Below are 16,541 nucleotides of genomic sequence, written 5' to 3'. Positions count from 1 at the left end.
TAATGCTATGATTCTTATTGTGTTGTTGAGACAACATGGAAACCATACGACTTATGCACGTTACATTTTGTTTATGCGTAATTAATTTTTTAATGAAATTATACATTTTTTTTATATAACGTTCGGACGATTTGGTTGCATGATAACACACCCACGCACCTTTTTTTAAAAAAAAAAATTTATTCTCTCTATATTTTCCCTAAAAAAAATATTTCCCTTTTGTTTTCTTTAAAAGGAAACAATGTGTATGAATACATAGATAATGTTAATGAAACAAGAAAAAAAAATTACCAACAGATATTTTTATCTGCTAGACAACAAATCTCCCAAACACCATCTATGGAAAGACGACAATTGGAACCCCCTTACAAGATATTTTTTAATTTAAAAAAAAATTCTATCCATGAAGTTTTGTAGATAAGGGTCAATATTTTTTCCATAATGACAAATTATAGACCGTTTTAAAATTTCACATCCATAACGTTTTAAAAATGTTTCAACACATTTTCTTTTGTTCTAATTTGAATTATATAAACGTAGTGATTTAAAACGAAATCGAGGGAAAAAAATGAAAATGAAAATGAAAAATGTGATTTGGATATAAATATAACAATTCATCGCCGAGTCATGATGGCCATTTTCGTTCCTCCGAAATAAAATCGAAGTCCAGATCTCACGATTTCCCCCCATCTCCTCCTCTTAGGAACGGGAGAAAAAACGCCATGAGAGCACCGACGGTGCTGCTTCTCTTCATCGGAGCTCTTCTCTTCTCCGGCGTCTACCATGTCAGATCCGACGCCTCCGACCACCGTTACAAGGAAGCTGACTCCGTTCCTCTCTACGCCAACAAGGTCGGACCCTTTCACAATCCCAGGTAACCATCCCTATCAGCTCTTCATCCGGACTTAGATCTGAGATTTTCTCGGCTTCCAAACGGAGGTTTGAGGTGTTGATCGTCTGCTGCGCATGCGATTGTTGTGAACTGCTTTTTAAAATGAATCGGTCGCTAGCGCGATCTCGAAATTCGAGAACGGTGTGAAATGCGTAATGCAATTCCAGGGAATGAGAAGAAGAACTAGTTTTTGGAATGTTGTCGGCAGTGATGGGGACGTATCTTTGTGTTCGTTCGTGCGCCTTTCAATTTAGGTTTGATATCGTGATTACTGATTGTGCGTTTTCTTCGACGGTGATTGCAGTGAAACATATCGATATTTCGATCTGCCCTTTTGTGTTCCAGGTACGGTTACGTCTCACTAGCGAAATTTGTTTATTGTTTTCTTTCTATCTAGCATTACGTTGATTTCAAGGCAGCAAGATGTATATGTCTTGACTGATTGAGTTACTGCTACAAGTGAGAAAGAACAGTACTAGGGGGAGTGTAAAGGAAAAACTAAACCCATCTCATATTCATGAATTCCAATTCATCACTCAGTTTAGGACCAAATGAGACTAGAAATATAAAATTTGGAAAGTTTGCAGTCTAGATGGATACTTGATTCAAATTTTCAAGTACAGTGTTTTAGATCATGGACTGTGATCCATTTCATTTGCTGATCTGATTGGATGTGATTCACAGATGGTGTGAAGGAGAAGAAGGAAGCCCTTGGTGAGGTTTTGAATGGGGATCGACTCGTTAGTGCTCCATACAAACTCAACTTCAGAGAGGAAAAAGACTCTGAGGTGTACTGCAAAAAGAAGCTTAGCAAAGATGAGGTCAAACAGTTTAGGAGGGCTGTTGAGAAAGATTTCTATTTCCAAATGTATTACGATGATTTGCCTATCTGGGGTTTCATAGGAAAGGTGGACAAGGAGCGAAAGTCTGATCCGAGTGAGTTCAAGTACTTCCTGTACAAACATATCCAATTTGAGATTCTCTACAACAAGGACCATGTGATTGAAATCAGTGCCAGAATGGATCCTCATTCCCTTGTGGACTTAACTGAGGACAAGGAAGTTGATGCAGAGTTTATGTACACTGTTAAGTGGAAGGAAACCGAGATTCCATTTGAGAAAAGAATGGAGAAGTACTCCATGTCTTCATCTCTGCCACATCACTTGGAAATTCATTGGTTCTCCATTATAAACTCCTGTGTCACTGTCCTCCTCTTGACCGGTTTCCTTGCAACTATCTTGATGCGAGTCCTCAAGAATGATTTCATGAAGTAAGTTTAGGTATTGACTTTATTATTTCTTCGCCATTATTGATGTGACTTTTCTTTACTTACCCTTTGTTTTTTGTTTGGAAACCTACAAGGTATGCCCAAGACGAAGAAGCTGCAGATGATCAAGAGGAAACTGGATGGAAGTACATCCATGGCGACGTGTTTCGTTTCCCAAAGCACAAATCTCTGTTTGCTGCATGTCTTGGTAGCGGTACTCAATTGTTTACTCTGTAAGTTCCTTGATCGAAGATTGCATTTCATCATTCAAGACATCTGTGTATGTCTTATCCTGATTATATTATCGGTACTTTTCCTCGATGGTACCAGCACTGTCTTCATTTTCATGCTTGCTCTGGTTGGAGTGTTCTATCCATACAACCGTGGAGCACTCTTCACTGCTCTGGTCGTCATCTATGCTCTGACATCCGGAATCGCTGGCTACACAGCAGCGTCTTTCTATGGTCAACTCGAAGGAAAGAACTGGGTAAGGCCTTGTAACGTTTTTAACACAACTGGAGACGATAAAACATTTACATAGATATATATTTCTGACATTCCTTTTGATCAGGTGAGGAATTTATTGCTGACCGGATGCCTCTTCTGCGGCCCTCTCTTCCTGACCTTCTGCTTCCTCAACACAGTCGCCATCGCTTACAACGCTACGGCAGCATTGCCCTTTGGAACCATCATGGTGATCGTCCTCATATGGACACTTGTCACATCGCCGTTGCTCGTGTTGGGCGGAATTGCCGGTAAAAACAGCAAAGCCGAGTTCCAAGCGCCATGCCGAACCACAAAGTACCCGAGGGAGATACCGCCATTGCCGTGGTACAGAAGCGCAATTCCTCAGATGGCGATGGCTGGTTTCTTACCATTCAGCGCCATCTACATAGAGCTGTACTACATATTCGCCAGCGTGTGGGGCCACAGGATCTACACCATTTACAGCATCCTCTTCATCGTCTTCATCATTCTTCTCATCGTCACTGCTTTCATAACGGTGGCTCTCACCTACTTCCAGCTCGCAGCCGAAGACCACGAGTGGTGGTGGAGGTAAATAATACATTTATCCAGTATTTTTAAATAATGATGATCGAATTTCGTTGGATTATAACAATAATGAAATGGGGGGTGGGGGGCAGGTCATTCCTGTGTGGAGGATCGACGGGGATGTTTATATACGGGTATTGCGTGTACTATTACTACGGGAGATCGGACATGACGGGATTCATGCAAACGTCGTTCTTCTTCGGGTACATGGCCTGCATCTGCTACGGCTTCTTCCTCATGCTCGGGTCCATCGGCTTCCGCTCGTCCCTTCTCTTCGTCCGCCACATCTACAAGTCCATCAAATGCGAGTAATTCCCTTTCCCCTCTCTCCCCGTATTTTTGCGATTTTTGTTAGGAGGAGATGAAAAGGAAAAAGAGTACATCATATCATATCATGTGACATGTTATTCGATACAAAAGGACAATGGTCTGGTTTTCGAAGCACATATCTTTGTCTCCTCTCTTTAGGTGTTTCTCACTCGTTGTCTTTAAAATTTTGTGCCTTTTTTTAGGAGAGTTTTTTTTTAATGGTGAATTACTTGTACCTTTTCTTTTCTATTTTAAAGCATGATACCCGAACCATTTCTTTTATGTTTTTCTTTTCTGTATCTAATAAATGTCATCCATGTTGGGCTGATAACAAAGATGAAAAAGAGATTTAATTCTAACTATAGTTTATTTAAAAGCATTACTGGTTACCAAACAACATGTCTGATACCAAAATGAAAAGAAAAAATACATCTTTGTAGTGAAAAAAATTTCGAATTTCTACGAACAGATTGTATATTTTTAATATCTGATTTTTTTAAAAATAAAAAATCAGTTTAAAGCCACCAGTCCAAAAAAGATTGGTAGGTTGAAATGGAAATTGCTCCATTTAAAATTTATGATTCCAAAAATGAATAGGATCCAACCCAATGAAGGCGACACTTGAATCGGGTGGGATCAACCCGTTTGTCGTCTCTTGTTTACAACACATTAATGCATAATCCAAGTTTATGGATTTGGATTACATATGCATGTTAGGCTTAACCATGGTAGGAGGATAGGGCCTTAACCCCATCCGGATATATTCCCTGACCTGGTGTCTGATCTGATGCAGTAGTAACGGGCCCTTGATCCAAGTTTCTTTTATGGACAAGTAATAATAACAAGGGAATATCCCAAAACAATACCTTTAACTTTTCAATTTTTATAAAATAAAATCTAAATTTTGTTTTTTTATAAAATAAAACTCTAACTTCATTTTTCAATCACAAATAAATCCAAACTTTATAATCTTTCTCATTTTTAACTCTATTATTGACGTGGTGTTTTGACATTCTATGTGGCAAGTCAACATTTTGACTGTATTTGACACATCATCATTCACGTCTCACGATATCGGAATATCATGTAAACAATAGGGTTGAAAATGACAAAGATTATAAAGTTCGGATTTATTTGTGATTGAAAAATAAAGTTGATGTTTTATTTGATAAAAAATAAAGTTTAAATTTTATTTTGTAAAAATTGAAAAATTCAAATATTGTTTTGAGATTTTTCTTAATAATAATAATAATAATAATAAGGGGTAATCACATAAAAATACCTGAACTTTTACAAAAATCCCAAATAAATACCCGAACTATAAAATTGTCATATAAATACATGAACTTTTCAAAACTCCCACATAAATACCCAGACTTTTAAATTTTGTCCAAATCAAACAAACGCAACTGCTGACTCAGCAAAAAAAACTGCCGACTCAGCAAAAAACTGCTGACTCATCATTTAAAAATATTATTAAATATCCAAAGATTCATCTACATGTATTTAAATTAATATATGCATATAAATTCACATATATATACAAATATATATATATATATATTAAAAATAAAATAATTTATAATTAATAAAACACATATACATATAACTACAATATATATATATATCATTACTAATGCATATATATTACAATAAAAATATTTATAATTAAATTTATTATTAAAAATAATAATAATACATAAAAATAATTATAATTAAATATATATATTATGTAAATATATTAGTATTTTAAAATAATAATAATGCATTATTATTTTTAATAATTAAATTTATTTTTAGTATATATATTACTAATGCACATATATTATTACTAATGCATATATATATTAAAATAAAAATAATTATAATTATATATACATAATAATGCATTATTATTATTTTAAAATACTTATTAAAAATAATAATGTATTATTATTATTTTTACTAGATGAGGACCCGCGCGCTGCGCGGGTTAAATTTTTTTTGAATTGTATCATTTGTTGACATTAATATAATAAAAACTTATAAAGATTATTTGTTACATTCATCCAAAAATATATCTATGTAATTTAATTATTGTAAATCATCATTGTATTATTTATAGAATGAATATTAAAAAATATAAAGTTGTATAAAAATATGAGTGTCGTTGTCTACACGTTATATAAGTTCGATGTAAACAATTTGTTATGAGTGTCTTAAATCTCGATTTTTTTATGCGTAACGTGCGAGTTATTTTTTATTTGATTATAAAATATTATTGATATGAATGTATTAAAAAATATTTTATATATTATGTAAGGTGAAAACCCTTAAAAATTCTTAAACTTCAAATTCGGTTGAAAACTAATGTGAAAATTTATGTTGTTGTGTCATATATGTCACATTGGAAATCTATATTTTTTTTTTCTTCCTTTGCAAACTATACCTTTATATAAATTTTTGACAAAATCCTTACTTTATTATCTAAATTCAATATTATCATTTAGTGCTCCGAAAAATATGCAGCATAAAAAAGTAATTGTTTTTTGGAAACTGTGTTATCCGGGAGAACTGTTTTTTCATCTATGAAACATGTTTTTCATCTAACACCCATTTTCGTCCGGGAGAACTATTTTTTATCCGAAAAAACTGTTTTTTAACCGGATAAAAAACAGTTCTCCCGAACAAAAAACAGATTCTCCCGGACGGAAAACATATTCAATCATTAAAGAAATGAATAAATAAAAGAATATAAATATCATTATATTATCACTATAATAATAATATTGTTTTATATATAAATCATCTCATATTTCAATATAAATTTATTTTATAAATTTACTATATATTATAAAAAAAATTCAAACATTACATAAAAAACAGTCAGAAAAAAGATATTATTAGATATATATATTGTTGTTAATTTATTGTGAATTTTGTATTATATATGTTATTGTTTTTTAGATTTATTTCGTATTATATATATATGGTGTGAAATGGAGTAATATTTATATTATTAATTTGTTTATAAACTAATTTAAAAAATTAAATATCACATTATGGTGTAGCAATATTTTTTATAAAATTTCTCATCTTAATATCTATTAAAATTGAATCATATATTTCATGCATTTGGTGGTAATAATTTAATTTAATGCAAAATGGTAATGATAATATTAGTTATCCAATTTGACTCTTTTGGCATCAAATCCAATGGTCAAGTGGACCATAAAAATATTTTAATTCTTATTCACTTCAAAATTATGATTAATGCAATGTTACAAGAGATAAAACATTCACGGCAGAGAAAGTCAATTAATACGTATATTCATATACGTATACGTATATACACATATACATATTTATATATACATATATACGATACATATTTATACAAATATATATACAAATATTTAAACATACATATATATATACATATATATATGATTTAGACAATCATATTCTACATCTTTTTATTTAATACTGTCATGTCAAAAAAAATGAAAAAGAACAAAATTTTATAGATACATAAAAATTTCTCAACTTGCAAATGGTTGAAAAACTAATTTCTTACCTTGTAGGCTAGGGAAAAATTCTTGCAAATCATGTCATTAGAATGCTTGAACTTGTAAAACAGAGCCAATTAAATGTTTGATCAACGTTGAGTGTCATTTATATTAAATATTATCCTACATGGTATTCCATATCATATTTTATGTCAAAATTAATTGCCACAACCATTCTTGAATTAAAGAAACGTTAAAAAAAATAAACGGCAAATGAAATCAGATTGCTAAAACAGTCGAGATTTAATGGTTCATTTAAAAATAAAAAACCATAAAATTCTCTCCCAAATATATAAAATCCTAATCCTTCTTCCGTATTGAACCCTAATTCCTCTTCTTAAACCTCTTTGCTTTCGTCTTCTTCGTCGACATCTCTTATTCGATTTTCCCTCTCCGTCGACTTCTTCCATTTCGTCTCTTCTTCGGTTTCTATCTCTCCTAGGATTTCATCGACTTTCGATTTCTTCGACTTCATCCCTGGGTTTGACTTGTATCTTTGTGGTCTTCGACTTCTTCAACTTCATCTCTAGATTTGACTTGTAATTCTTCGACTTCTATCTCTTTTGGATTAAAAACAAAAAATGTATGACAAATAAATTTAAACCAATATCATTTAGTGGAATTGATTTATATTTCGTAACTTAATATCACATCTCTTCTATATCTCTTATTTTTTTTTATATATTTTCTCAAGAGATGAATCATTCTTTTCTACTATTCTTTTTTTGTTTGTTTATGGGATTGAACAATATTTTTTAAAATAATTTGTTATGTTATACTTTATGGACATCATTGATTTGTTTTTCAGAGTTTGCAACACGTGGAGCGAAAAGAATGTCTGTATTTTTTAAAATTTTTATTTTTAAACTATATATTTTCAATTTCATTATTAAAGACAATGTAACAACCCAGAAAATAACTCAAGTTCGCTTGAAAAAAAATTCAAATCTTTTATATCAAATTCAAACCTATGTTGTCTAACAGATTTAAATAATCCAAAAAATTTCTAAGATAAACAGATTCAAGTTAATGAACTTTTTTGATAAATCGGTTCGTGGAATCGGTTTTATTTATCGATTTAATTTGCTTGCGTTATTTAATCCTGGGATTAACGATGTGGCAATTATTATGACGTGGAATATCATGTAGACAATATTTAACAGAAATGATGGTTAATGTTGGTGGAAATTTTAATCGGAACTGTGTTGCAAGTTTAGAGATTCTAATAAAAAACTACAAGTCGAGGAATTAGTTATCCTACCATTTTTAAGTTAAAATTTTGTTTATGGACATATATATATATATGTAATATGCATCGGCTTGACCATAAAATCTCAATTTTGGTATTTCCTCAAAGTAGCAATCTTCTTTCCAATACGTTTAATATTTAACTTATACTTTTTGTAAATTTTAGAACCTAAAACTTTTAATATCAATGAACATTCCACCAAATGACGATATATCATATCAGACAATTAATGTATAATAATTGCCACATCGTTAATCCCAGGATTAAATAACGCAAACAAATTAAATCGATAAATAAAACCGATTCCACGAACCGATTTATCAAAAAAGTTCATTAACTTGAATCTGTTTATCTTAGAAATTTTTTGGATTATTTAAATCTGTTAGACAACATAGGTTTGAATTTGATATAAAAGATTTGAATTTTTTTTCAAGCGAACTTGAGTTATTTTCTGGGTTGTTACATTGTCTTTAATAATGAAATTGAAAATATATAGTTTAAAAATAAAAATTTTAAAAAATACAGACATTCTTTTCGCTCCACGTGTTGTGTGTCACTGTCCTCCTCTTGACCGGTTTCCTTGCAACTATCTTGATGCGAGTCCTCAAGAATGATTTCATGAAGTAAGTTTAGGTATTGACTTTATTATTTCTTCGCCATTATTGATGTGACTTTTCTTTACTTACCCTTTGTTTTTTGTTTGGAAACCTACAAGGTATGCCCAAGACGAAGAAGCTGCAGATGATCAAGAGGAAACTGGATGGAAGTACATCCATGGCGACGTGTTTCGTTTCCCAAAGCACAAATCTCTGTTTGCTGCATGTCTTGGTAGCGGTACAGACAACATGGGAACCATACGACTTATGCACGTTACATTTTGTTTATGCGTAATTAATTTTTTAATGAAATTATACATTTTTTTTATATAACGTTCGGACGATTTGGTTGCATGATAACACACCCACGCACCTTTTTTTAAAAAAAAAAATTTATTCTCTCTATATTTTCCCTAAAAAAAATATTTCCCTTTTGTTTTCTTTAAAAGGAAACAATGTGTATGAATACATAGATAATGTTAATGAAACAAGAAAAAAAAATTACCAACAGATATTTTTATCTGCTAGACAACAAATCTCCCAAACACCATCTATGGAAAGACGACAATTGGAACCCCCTTACAAGATATTTTTTAATTTAAAAAAAAATTCTATCCATGAAGTTTTGTAGATAAGGGTCAATATTTTTTCCATAATGACAAATTATAGACCGTTTTAAAATTTCACATCCATAACGTTTTAAAAATGTTTCAACACATTTTCTTTTGTTCTAATTTGAATTATATAAACGTAGTGATTTAAAACGAAATCGAGGGAAAAAAATGAAAATGAAAATGAAAAATGTGATTTGGATATAAATATAACAATTCATCGCCGAGTCATGATGGCCATTTTCGTTCCTCCGAAATAAAATCGAAGTCCAGATCTCACGATTTCCCCCCATCTCCTCCTCTTAGGAACGGGAGAAAAAACGCCATGAGAGCACCGACGGTGCTGCTTCTCTTCATCGGAGCTCTTCTCTTCTCCGGCGTCTACCATGTCAGATCCGACGCCTCCGACCACCGTTACAAGGAAGCTGACTCCGTTCCTCTCTACGCCAACAAGGTCGGACCCTTTCACAATCCCAGGTAACCATCCCTATCAGCTCTTCATCCGGACTTAGATCTGAGATTTTCTCGGCTTCCAAACGGAGGTTTGAGGTGTTGATCGTCTGCTGCGCATGCGATTGTTGTGAACTGCTTTTTAAAATGAATCGGTCGCTAGCGCGATCTCGAAATTCGAGAACGGTGTGAAATGCGTAATGCAATTCCAGGGAATGAGAAGAAGAACTAGTTTTTGGAATGTTGTCGGCAGTGATGGGGACGTATCTTTGTGTTCGTTCGTGCGCCTTTCAATTTAGGTTTGATATCGTGATTACTGATTGTGCGTTTTCTTCGACGGTGATTGCAGTGAAACATATCGATATTTCGATCTGCCCTTTTGTGTTCCAGGTACGGTTACGTCTCACTAGCGAAATTTGTTTATTGTTTTCTTTCTATCTAGCATTACGTTGATTTCAAGGCAGCAAGATGTATATGTCTTGACTGATTGAGTTACTGCTACAAGTGAGAAAGAACAGTACTAGGGGGAGTGTAAAGGAAAAACTAAACCCATCTCATATTCATGAATTCCAATTCATCACTCAGTTTAGGACCAAATGAGACTAGAAATATAAAATTTGGAAAGTTTGCAGTCTAGATGGATACTTGATTCAAATTTTCAAGTACAGTGTTTTAGATCATGGACTGTGATCCATTTCATTTGCTGATCTCGCTTTGGTTCAATGGCTAAGTGGTTGTCTTCTTCTTCTTTTTTTTTGGAGAAATAATAGATGGTAGATCTGTATCCAGCAGAGAGTGCCGACGTGAAGCTTTATATACTAATAGAGATATCTGTGAATGAATTTACGCGTTACAATTCCTAGACGCGTGGATGGCCTATATATATATATATATTGTATATTGTATATTCACGTATAGTAGCGTTGTGGAATTGTTCTTTCTTCATGTATCCAGGAAAAAAAAAAAAAATTCAAGGGTTTTAATCCCTTTTGTTTACTGTACGGAGTTTGAAATGGTCGCATTCTTTCTTTCTTCGGCTTCAAGGGGGGAAACGCGGTTTTGTTTACGAGCGACACAGTCACTGTCCCTTTCTCCCTTTGTTACAATACATCTCTTCTTTATTCAACTCTTTCTTTTTGTTGCAATTATATAAATGTATAATATATGGAGTATCACAAAAAAAAAACGAAACTTTTTAAATTTTACAAATACATATATATTACCTTTTAATTTTGTAAAAAAAATATACACATTTTACGATTTTTGGCAAAAGCCCGCGTAAAAAAACACAAGGACTTTTAGTTTGTATATTTGTGAAATTTAAAAAATTCAGGTGTGTATATATACAAGGTACAGGCTTTCTGCTACCATTGGGCTTAAAACTAGATCACGTTCGTTCCGTTTTCTTTATATTGGGCCTATCTCAAGGTTGCATCTGTCTTCATTTGTGGCCCAATTCCATTTTATTATTTTATATATTGTTATCATTTCGGTTTTCATTTAGTAATAAGCTATAAAAACTATCATTAAAAAGCATTACATGTAACTATGTAATTTATTTATATAGAAATTATTTACATTAAATTATATAATTGTATATTTTGGTAAGTATCTATGTAATGCTATGATTCTTATTGTGTTGTTGAGACAACATGGAAACCATACGACTTATGCACGTTACATTTTGTTTATGCGTAATTAATTTTTTAATGAAATTATACATTTTTTTTATATAACGTTCGGACGATTTGGTTGCATGATAACACACCCACGCACCTTTTTTTAAAAAAAAAAATTTATTCTCTCTATATTTTCCCTAAAAAAAATATTTCCCTTTTGTTTTCTTTAAAAGGAAACAATGTGTATGAATACATAGATAATGTTAATGAAACAAGAAAAAAAAATTACCAACAGATATTTTTATCTGCTAGACAACAAATCTCCCAAACACCATCTATGGAAAGACGACAATTGGAACCCCCTTACAAGATATTTTTTAATTTAAAAAAAAATTCTATCCATGAAGTTTTGTAGATAAGGGTCAATATTTTTTCCATAATGACAAATTATAGACCGTTTTAAAATTTCACATCCATAACGTTTTAAAAATGTTTCAACACATTTTCTTTTGTTCTAATTTGAATTATATAAACGTAGTGATTTAAAACGAAATCGAGGGAAAAAAATGAAAATGAAAATGAAAAATGTGATTTGGATATAAATATAACAATTCATCGCCGAGTCATGATGGCCATTTTCGTTCCTCCGAAATAAAATCGAAGTCCAGATCTCACGATTTCCCCCCATCTCCTCCTCTTAGGAACGGGAGAAAAAACGCCATGAGAGCACCGACGGTGCTGCTTCTCTTCATCGGAGCTCTTCTCTTCTCCGGCGTCTACCATGTCAGATCCGACGCCTCCGACCACCGTTACAAGGAAGCTGACTCCGTTCCTCTCTACGCCAACAAGGTCGGACCCTTTCACAATCCCAGGTAACCATCCCTATCAGCTCTTCATCCGGACTTAGATCTGAGATTTTCTCGGCTTCCAAACGGAGGTTTGAGGTGTTGATCGTCTGCTGCGCATGCGATTGTTGTGAACTGCTTTTTAAAATGAATCGGTCGCTAGCGCGATCTCGAAATTCGAGAACGGTGTGAAATGCGTAATGCAATTCCAGGGAATGAGAAGAAGAACTAGTTTTTGGAATGTTGTCGGCAGTGATGGGGACGTATCTTTGTGTTCGTTCGTGCGCCTTTCAATTTAGGTTTGATATCGTGATTACTGATTGTGCGTTTTCTTCGACGGTGATTGCAGTGAAACATATCGATATTTCGATCTGCCCTTTTGTGTTCCAGGTACGGTTACGTCTCACTAGCGAAATTTGTTTATTGTTTTCTTTCTATCTAGCATTACGTTGATTTCAAGGCAGCAAGATGTATATGTCTTGACTGATTGAGTTACTGCTACAAGTGAGAAAGAACAGTACTAGGGGGAGTGTAAAGGAAAAACTAAACCCATCTCATATTCATGAATTCCAATTCATCACTCAGTTTAGGACCAAATGAGACTAGAAATATAAAATTTGGAAAGTTTGCAGTCTAGATGGATACTTGATTCAAATTTTCAAGTACAGTGTTTTAGATCATGGACTGTGATCCATTTCATTTGCTGATCTGATTGGATGTGATTCACAGATGGTGTGAAGGAGAAGAAGGAAGCCCTTGGTGAGGTTTTGAATGGGGATCGACTCGTTAGTGCTCCATACAAACTCAACTTCAGAGAGGAAAAAGACTCTGAGGTGTACTGCAAAAAGAAGCTTAGCAAAGATGAGGTCAAACAGTTTAGGAGGGCTGTTGAGAAAGATTTCTATTTCCAAATGTATTACGATGATTTGCCTATCTGGGGTTTCATAGGAAAGGTGGACAAGGAGCGAAAGTCTGATCCGAGTGAGTTCAAGTACTTCCTGTACAAACATATCCAATTTGAGATTCTCTACAACAAGGACCATGTGATTGAAATCAGTGCCAGAATGGATCCTCATTCCCTTGTGGACTTAACTGAGGACAAGGAAGTTGATGCAGAGTTTATGTACACTGTTAAGTGGAAGGAAACCGAGATTCCATTTGAGAAAAGAATGGAGAAGTACTCCATGTCTTCATCTCTGCCACATCACTTGGAAATTCATTGGTTCTCCATTATAAACTCCTGTGTCACTGTCCTCCTCTTGACCGGTTTCCTTGCAACTATCTTGATGCGAGTCCTCAAGAATGATTTCATGAAGTAAGTTTAGGTATTGACTTTATTATTTCTTCGCCATTATTGATGTGACTTTTCTTTACTTACCCTTTGTTTTTTGTTTGGAAACCTACAAGGTATGCCCAAGACGAAGAAGCTGCAGATGATCAAGAGGAAACTGGATGGAAGTACATCCATGGCGACGTGTTTCGTTTCCCAAAGCACAAATCTCTGTTTGCTGCATGTCTTGGTAGCGGTACTCAATTGTTTACTCTGTAAGTTCCTTGATCGAAGATTGCATTTCATCATTCAAGACATCTGTGTATGTCTTATCCTGATTATATTATCGGTACTTTTCCTCGATGGTACCAGCACTGTCTTCATTTTCATGCTTGCTCTGGTTGGAGTGTTCTATCCATACAACCGTGGAGCACTCTTCACTGCTCTGGTCGTCATCTATGCTCTGACATCCGGAATCGCTGGCTACACAGCAGCGTCTTTCTATGGTCAACTCGAAGGAAAGAACTGGGTAAGGCCTTGTAACGTTTTTAACACAACTGGAGACGATAAAACATTTACATAGATATATATTTCTGACATTCCTTTTGATCAGGTGAGGAATTTATTGCTGACCGGATGCCTCTTCTGCGGCCCTCTCTTCCTGACCTTCTGCTTCCTCAACACAGTCGCCATCGCTTACAACGCTACGGCAGCATTGCCCTTTGGAACCATCATGGTGATCGTCCTCATATGGACACTTGTCACATCGCCGTTGCTCGTGTTGGGCGGAATTGCCGGTAAAAACAGCAAAGCCGAGTTCCAAGCGCCATGCCGAACCACAAAGTACCCGAGGGAGATACCGCCATTGCCGTGGTACAGAAGCGCAATTCCTCAGATGGCGATGGCTGGTTTCTTACCATTCAGCGCCATCTACATAGAGCTGTACTACATATTCGCCAGCGTGTGGGGCCACAGGATCTACACCATTTACAGCATCCTCTTCATCGTCTTCATCATTCTTCTCATCGTCACTGCTTTCATAACGGTGGCTCTCACCTACTTCCAGCTCGCAGCCGAAGACCACGAGTGGTGGTGGAGGTAAATAATACATTTATCCAGTATTTTTAAATAATGATGATCGAATTTCGTTGGATTATAACAATAATGAAATGGGGGGTGGGGGGCAGGTCATTCCTGTGTGGAGGATCGACGGGGATGTTTATATACGGGTATTGCGTGTACTATTACTACGGGAGATCGGACATGACGGGATTCATGCAAACGTCGTTCTTCTTCGGGTACATGGCCTGCATCTGCTACGGCTTCTTCCTCATGCTCGGGTCCATCGGCTTCCGCTCGTCCCTTCTCTTCGTCCGCCACATCTACAAGTCCATCAAATGCGAGTAATTCCCTTTCCCCTCTCTCCCCGTATTTTTGCGATTTTTGTTAGGAGGAGATGAAAAGGAAAAAGAGTACATCATATCATATCATGTGACATGTTATTCGATACAAAAGGACAATGGTCTGGTTTTCGAAGCACATATCTTTGTCTCCTCTCTTTAGGTGTTTCTCACTCGTTGTCTTTAAAATTTTGTGCCTTTTTTTAGGAGAGTTTTTTTTTAATGGTGAATTACTTGTACCTTTTCTTTTCTATTTTAAAGCATGATACCCGAACCATTTCTTTTATGTTTTTCTTTTCTGTATCTAATAAATGTCATCCATGTTGGGCTGATAACAAAGATGAAAAAGAGATTTAATTCTAACTATAGTTTATTTAAAAGCATTACTGGTTACCAAACAACATGTCTGATACCAAAATGAAAAGAAAAAATACATCTTTGTAGTGAAAAAAATTTCGAATTTCTACGAACAGATTGTATATTTTTAATATCTGATTTTTTTAAAAATAAAAAATCAGTTTAAAGCCACCAGTCCAAAAAAGATTGGTAGGTTGAAATGGAAATTGCTCCATTTAAAATTTATGATTCCAAAAATGAATAGGATCCAACCCAATGAAGGCGACACTTGAATCGGGTGGGATCAACCCGTTTGTCGTCTCTTGTTTACAACACATTAATGCATAATCCAAGTTTATGGATTTGGATTACATATGCATGTTAGGCTTAACCATGGTAGGAGGATAGGGCCTTAACCCCATCCGGATATATTCCCTGACCTGGTGTCTGATCTGATGCAGTAGTAACGGGCCCTTGATCCAAGTTTCTTTTATGGACAAGTAATAATAACAAGGGAATATCCCAAAACAATACCTTTAACTTTTCAATTTTTATAAAATAAAATCTAAATTTTGTTTTTTTATAAAATAAAACTCTAACTTCATTTTTCAATCACAAATAAATCCAAACTTTATAATCTTTCTCATTTTTAACTCTATTATTGACGTGGTGTTTTGACATTCTATGTGGCAAGTCAACATTTTGACTGTATTTGACACATCATCATTCACGTCTCACGATATCGGAATATCATGTAAACAATAGGGTTGAAAATGACAAAGATTATAAAGTTCGGATTTATTTGTGATTGAAAAATAAAGTTGATGTTTTATTTGATAAAAAATAAAGTTTAAATTTTATTTTGTGAAAATTGAAAAATTCAAATATTGTTTTGAGATTTTTCTTAATAATAATAATAATAATAATAAGGGATAATCACATAAAAATACCCGAACTTTTACAAAAATCCCAAATAAATATCCGAACTATAAAATTGTCATATAAATACATGAACTTTTCAAAACTCCCACATAAATACTCAGACTTTTAAATTTTGTCCAAATCAAACAAACGCAACTGCTGACTCAGCAAAAAA

The 16,541-nt window shown here is 34.0% G+C and overlaps 2 protein-coding genes across 4 annotated transcripts; both read left to right on the top strand.

Annotated features, from left to right (window-relative positions):
- The first annotated feature begins 722 nt into the window (after window positions 1-722).
- Window positions 723-3,803, top strand: LOC104801763 (transmembrane 9 superfamily member 2-like). The gene is made up of 7 exons (XM_010525107.2): window positions 723-874; window positions 1,197-1,237; window positions 1,577-2,162; window positions 2,255-2,392; window positions 2,490-2,646; window positions 2,731-3,215; window positions 3,305-3,803. The coding sequence occupies exons 1-7, from the start codon at window positions 723-725 to the stop codon at window positions 3,522-3,524; spliced, it is 1,779 nt and encodes a 592-aa protein (XP_010523409.1). The 3' UTR covers window positions 3,525-3,803.
- A 5,947-nt stretch (window positions 3,804-9,750) lies between these two features.
- LOC104801764 (transmembrane 9 superfamily member 2-like) lies at window positions 9,751-15,395 on the top strand. 3 transcript variants are annotated; one of them, XM_010525111.1, is made up of 7 exons: window positions 9,751-10,002; window positions 12,789-12,829; window positions 13,169-13,754; window positions 13,847-13,984; window positions 14,082-14,238; window positions 14,323-14,807; window positions 14,897-15,395. In XM_010525111.1, exons 1-7 carry the CDS (start codon window positions 9,851-9,853, stop codon window positions 15,114-15,116), a joined length of 1,779 nt encoding a protein of 592 aa, XP_010523413.1. In that variant the 5' UTR covers window positions 9,751-9,850; the 3' UTR covers window positions 15,117-15,395. The 3 variants fall into 3 exon arrangements, with proteins under 3 accessions (XP_010523413.1, XP_010523412.1, XP_010523411.1); XM_010525110.1 differs by lacking the exon at window positions 12,789-12,829 and adding an exon at window positions 10,325-10,365; XM_010525109.2 differs by lacking the exon at window positions 9,751-10,002 and adding an exon at window positions 12,216-12,466.
- The last annotated feature ends 1,146 nt before the right edge of the window (window positions 15,396-16,541 follow it).

Source organism: Tarenaya hassleriana, unplaced genomic scaffold, assembly GCF_000463585.1.
Source record: "Tarenaya hassleriana unplaced genomic scaffold, ASM46358v1 Cleome75, whole genome shotgun sequence".
In the NCBI taxonomy this organism is placed as follows: Eukaryota; Viridiplantae; Streptophyta; class Magnoliopsida; order Brassicales; family Cleomaceae; genus Tarenaya; species Tarenaya hassleriana.
This window is presented reverse-complemented; position numbering and strand designations above follow the sequence as displayed.